General features: G+C 55.5%; 1 protein-coding gene across 2 annotated transcripts in view; it reads left to right on the top strand.

Annotated features, from left to right (window-relative positions):
* Positions 1-2,911, top strand: part of DLX3 (distal-less homeobox 3) — a 7,934-nt gene extending 5,023 nt beyond the window's left edge. For both annotated transcript variants that reach the window (XM_039846285.1, XM_039846284.1), the window contains exon 3: positions 803-2,911. In XM_039846285.1, coding sequence (XP_039702219.1) covers positions 803-1,150 — 348 coding nt within the window. In that variant the 3' untranslated portion in view covers positions 1,151-2,911. The remainder of the gene's footprint in view (positions 1-802) is intronic.
* Positions 2,912-6,004: the final 3,093 nt, after the last annotated feature.

Raw genomic sequence — 6,004 nt, 5'->3', positions numbered from 1 at the left:
GTGGGGCCTGGTCCGCTGGGAATCTGGGTCACCCAGTGAGGAGCTGATTCATTGTTTGTACCAGTCATGGGGTGGGGAGCAGCAGGGGGAGGGGGAGATACCCCAGGGGAAATTTGGGAATCAAGATTCACCTGCTCCTGAGTCCCCATTAGCCAGCCGTAGAGGGGCTACTCCAAGCCTGTGTGTGAATGTGGGTGCTCACGTTTGTGGGTGTTTGCCTGGGTGTAGTATCTATGTGTGTGTGTTTACAGTCTGGTGTCCGTATGTGAAGTGGTGAGTGGGTACGTTCCTGCACATGGAGATGCTTGTGTGGGTGTGTGTTTGTCTTTGTGTATCTGTGTGCCTCTGGGTTTCTAATGTGAACGGAAGGCCACAAACTGCCCATTGCCACCTGCGCTGCCTTTTATCGAGTGCTTACTATGTACCAGGCTGCTCTAACTTCTTTAGCTGTCTTAACTTATCCAAGTGTCATAATGACCTCATGAGGTAGGTCATAGTTCTGCGACCATCACTCTTTCAGATGAGGAAGGCAAGAACCAGACAAGTAACTTGCCCAAGGTCACACACACTTAGTAAGTGGCAGAATGGAATTTGGAGTCAAGCAGTCAAAAGTTCCTTGCCACTGTTCTACCCCAGATAGACAAAAGATGCTGGCCTGGGAGTCAGGATACTGGGGGGTTTTACCTGGGTCCTGTCCTGTGACATTTGGGCTGGCCTTGCCCTCTCTAGACTGAATTGCCCATGGGGTTTCTACTAAGCATTCCGAGAGGCTAACTAGCTCCCCCTTTCTTCTTGGGCGCAGGTGAAAATCTGGTTCCAGAACCGCCGCTCCAAATTCAAGAAGCTCTACAAGAACGGGGAGGTGCCCCTAGAGCACAGCCCCAACAACAGTGATTCCATGGCCTGCAACTCGCCACCATCACCTGCCCTCTGGGACACCTCCTCTCACTCCACTCCGGCCCCTGCCCGCAGTCAGCTGCCCCCACCACTCCCATACAGTGCCTCCCCCAGCTACCTGGACGACCCCACCAACTCCTGGTACCATGCACAAAACCTGAGTGGACCCCACTTACAGCAGCAGCCGCCTCAGCCGGCCACCCTGCACCATGCCTCCCCTGGGCCCCCGCCCAACCCTGGGGCTGTGTACTGAGTACCCACCAGGTGTGAACCTCCTACGAAGGACCCCGGGACCAGGCAGAAGGTGCCTCCGTCCTAGATGACACTCAGGAATCATCGAGGAGCAGAGGGGAAAGGGGATTCTCTTTCCCCTTCCTTCACCCCTTCTTCCAAGGACCCAAGAGCTCCAGATGAAATTTGCATGGACCAAGGATGTCCCCTGAAGCTCTCTCCCCTTGCCTAGACACTGAGGTACCCCCCAGATGCTGGGGCACTCCACCTGGAACAGCGTTCCTCTTCTGCTCCAGGAGCCTGGATTGGTTTTAAATGGCTCATCACCTTCCAGCCTCTAAAACTTAGTTCTCGTTTCCCAGACTGGACATCTGGGGGACTGTGGAGCGTTTGCTGGTCAGGCCTGGACTGGGCACCAGGCACCATGGATGCCGGGACCTGCCAGGCCTGGTTCCTCCTAAGCTGCCCGTGGCTCCCCTCTTTCTGAGCATCTCCTCTGCCAAAAAGACGTTGGACATCGTGACTGGGACTCAGGGTGGGGACCTCAGTCAGCCCCACCCCGCACTTCTGGCCTTCATTTAAGATTTGAGGGTTAAACCAAAGAAAAGCCCCCAAGGGGGGGGGCACCTTTTAATACTTGTGGCTTTAGAGGGAAGAACTCAAGGAGGCATCTCTCTCCTTTCCCCCTACTCTGGTGGGAGAGGATGGGTGGGTCTCACAACTCTTTTCTAAGGACCCATTTCTTCTTCCATGTACAGGACTTGCACAACTTTGGTTTTAAAAGCTGTTGAAAAATAGGAAAACAAAGGGCATTGTTAACAGATAGGACCAATCTCCCCTGCGCCCACCCGGGCACCTCTGCCCTGCCCCGCCCCGCCCCCACCCCACCTCTTCCTCTCCTCCAGTAAGTTGGCAGTTTTGGCGCCAAACTCCAGATCTCTAAGGAGACATACCAGGCAAGAAAACCCCCAAAACACCCCCTTTCCGGTGGCCTTGGAAACAGATTGCGAGGGCTGAGATGGAGAATGTTGAATGAGGTGCACGGGGAGAGAGGGGAAGCTTGGTGCCTTTAGGGGTGACGGGGTAGCTGTCTGGAGGGCTGGTGGCACTGTCCCTCCGTGGCCCAGACATCGCCCTCGGAGCTACCTTTCCTCCACCCGTGATGTGGTCAAACATCGAAGAAAAGGCGAGGTAGAAAACTGTAGCTATATATATAGTCTGTATTTTTTTAAAGAGCAACAGAGAGAAGCAGCCTCCTCCCTATGTGGTTTCCTATTTATGTGGTCCTTTCCTCCTGGATGTACCTGCCTGTGCGTCGTCGTCGTCATCGTCGTCGTCATCGTCGTCATGAGCTGAGAGAAACAGGGATGTGGGCTCTGGCTGGACTGGAGTATGGTGGGAGGTGCAGGAGCCAGGAGAGACATGGTGGAGCTCCAAGAGTCCCACCCCAGGGGGCAGGAACGGAGCCAGCTCCCACCACCAGCCTTCTCATTTCTGCTTTCTTACTGGACCCATCTTTATATACAACGTTAATAAAAAAGAAGAAAATAACCACTGAGCTCTTTGAACTGGAGGCTGGAGGCAGATGGGGCTTTTGGGGGAGGGTCTGGGAGTTGGGGAAGGCGTTTGGTGGGGAGGGAGCTCTGAGCCTCCAGGGGCTCCTGGGGGTGTCAGAGCCTGGGGACCTACTGCTGAGTCCCTGGGTTCAAAGGCTGGGCTGGGCCTGGCCCCAGGTGACAGGTGCTCCTGACCCCATGGCTGCCCCCAACCACGGGCAGGTCTGTGTAGGTGGGAGGCTCCCAGCTGTAGCCTCCCTGACTCCACTCTGCTTGGTGGCTTGGCGTTCCCTGTCAGCCAGCTGCCCTCTGCCACTGCTGCTGCTGGGTCACCTCAGGGCTGCTCTTTGATGTTGGGCTCACACGCAGACATGCTTGCACATGCGTGTACACCCCCTGCCTCCACGCCCAGGCACTCCCTAGCCCCTCACCTTCCTGTCTGTCCTTTTCAGCTTGGGGTGAGGGTGGGGCCTCAGGCAGGGGGAACACCACTGCTCCTACAGCTGGCAGGGACACCAGGCCATTGGGATCCGAGCTAGACGATGAAAGCAAACAGACGAGGGCTTCTGTGTTTCCTTCTCGGGAAGCTCAGGCCCTGACTCAGTGCCTTCTGGCACTGCTGCCACCCTCCTGTCTTTGCTGCCCAACTCCAAACCTTCGTAGACAGAGATGACGGCGGTAGAATGAATGGAGGTGTGTGCAAGCGACACATCTTGGTGCAGATGGGACACGACATGAATGCATGCACACGCTTATGAAGCTACCTCTCTCTCAAACACACGCGTGCCAAGACACAATGACATCTTCATCATCACACATACATGGACTCTCCACTCGAAGCAAACGTATCATCTGCAAGCACATATATAGACACAAATACATACCTGAGACACCTTCACATCACACATATGTACAAAGGCCAAGCCACAGCACTCCGAGACATAGAGACCCCCCAGTACACAGATGTACAAACATCCATTGCTCAAGTCACCTCAGCATCAGACACACACACACAGAGCATGGACGCACGCACAGAGAAAGGCAGAGGCAACTCCTTATATTGGAAAAAGTCTTGGATGGAGAATCAGCGCCACCACCCAGCAGCCAAGGTGACCCAGCTCAGCCTGTCAGGCCTTCAGTTTCCTCTGTCAAGTGGGACAACAGTCCCAACCCTGTTGGCCTCTGGGGCTGTTGTGAGGCAGAAAGCAGATAAGGCTGCGAAGGCGGAATGAGCTGGTCTAACCTAAGGTCTTTGTCAGACAGCCGTCACAGACGCACTGCGGAGGGGTTCTCAGGTCGGGCTCCAGAATGGTGGAGATCCTCAGCCCCCACTTCACCCCTCTCTCTCAGAAGGCAGGCCTTCCCCTCCCCCCACGCCCAAGGGAGGCGGAAGGGAGGAGAGCCTTCAGCCCACGGACGCCAGCCGGCGGCCGGGCTGGCAAGGGTTAAGTGGCAGCTGCCAGGCGGGGCCGAACTGAGCAGTTTGGTTTGAGGGCTGCGTGCAGGCAGGAGCGGCGAGGCGGCAGCCGGGCAGACTTGCTGGAGACACTGCATTTTATTAGGGCTGGGCTGCCAGCAAAGGGAGGGAGAGGGAAAAAAAGGGCAGAAAGAGAGGAAGGAAGGAGGGAGGCTGGGCGGGCAGGCTGGCGGGCGGGCTGCTTCGGGATGAAAGGATGTTGTAAGCTCCCTAATTCCACCCTGCTCATCCCTGCTCAGTCAGGCTGGATTAACTGCCCGGGTGACCTCCCTCGGGGTTAGCCCCACCCCTGACCTCCCCTTCCTCCTCTCCTCACCTCCAGGCCAGTCGGGTCACCCTCTTCACCAACCCTGGAGTGGGGGGAGTATGCGAAGACAAGGGCTTGGGTGGGGGAGCTGGCACAGTGCCAGGGTGGGGCTACTCAGCCCATCTTCTGCCGGGTGCTTCTTGACTATACCCATCGCCTTGTAACAACCTTTGGGGAAGAGGTGGGTGCTAGGGACCCCCAGTCTGCCACAAGGGTCACTCTTCTCCAAAATTTAGTAACAGTTGGCATTTGCTAAATTCCTTCTCTGCCAGGCACTTCACATGTGATCCTCACAGCAACCTGGAAGGTGGGTGGTATAGTACCTGTTTTTCAGATGGAGAGACTGAGACTCAGGTTCAGTCTCCGTCAAGGTCATATAACTAATAGGTGGCAATGCTGAGATTTGAACCCAGGTCCATCTGGAAAATGGGTTCTCTTAATGGGCTTTAAAGTCTACTAAGGTCCCCCAGGGCAGAGTGTCAGAGAGCTGGAGCCACCACAACTCCGCCCACCTTGGCCCGCCTGGCCCTCCTCCCTGGGTTCTTCCCTGGGAGAGGTGGAGGGGGAGGAGCTGGGCTTCTTCCCCAGGGCAGGTCCTAGGAAAAGCTTAATGTCGTGGTCAGGAATGTGCACGTTGAAGTCAGCTGACCTGGACTACATTCTGTCTCCACCACTTCACTGTGTGATCTTGGGCAAGTCACTTAACCTTTCTAAGCCTCAGTTTCCTCATCTGTAACAGGGATAATGCTACCTACCTAGCAGGGTTATTGAGATTAAATAGGTTAATGTGAGTAAAATGCTTAACAAGATACTCAGCACATGGTGAGTACTGCTCAGTTAATGAAAGTTGCTGTTGACATGGTGACGAGGGAGATGGGGCTTACTCTCTACCTCACCTCCTGCCTCATTCCCCCCTCCTATACCCTGGATTCAGACCGAGGCCCCTGGCTGCACTTGCCATGTTGGTTGATCCACTCATCTCTAGGGTGACTCCAAAAAAGAGTAAGTCAACCAATATTTATTGAGCACCTGCTATATGCCAGGCAGTTCTAGGAGCGGGTATAACAGATGACCGAAGCCTGGGAAAGAGATCACAGACCTGTGCCAGGCGCTCCAGGGCCAGAGGCAGGGCCCACCCTAGAGAGGTCTCCAGCTGGGCAAACTCAACACAGGCAGGGAGGATAGGATAGGCTGTCAGAGGACAAGGCAGGGGCAGTTGGGGGTAGGTGGGAAAGAAAGCTGGAAACGTTCCATGGAAGAGGTGGCATTTGAATTCAGCCTTGAAAGAAGTATGGAAGCCATGACAGGCAGAGCTGGGGGTCTAGGAGCACACTCCATGGAGACCCCACATACAGAATAATTCCCCTTCCAGGACTCAGAGAATAGAGAGGAAGGAGGCTTGGGGGAGAGCCTGAGAGCAGCAGCCTTGTAGACACCCACGGTTGGCTAGAGCTGATGCTGGAGGGGAGGCACAGATCCAGAGGGTCCCTAAATCCTTCCCTGGATGCTGGGCTCAGAGAAAGGCCAGCAAGCCCC

This window comes from Pteropus medius, unplaced genomic scaffold (assembly GCF_902729225.1).
Source record: "Pteropus medius unplaced genomic scaffold, Ma_sr-lr_union100, whole genome shotgun sequence".
Lineage (NCBI taxonomy): Eukaryota > Metazoa > Chordata > Mammalia > Chiroptera > Pteropodidae > Pteropus > Pteropus medius.
Note: the sequence above shows the minus strand (reverse complement) of the source record. Positions and strands in the feature narration are given on the sequence as shown.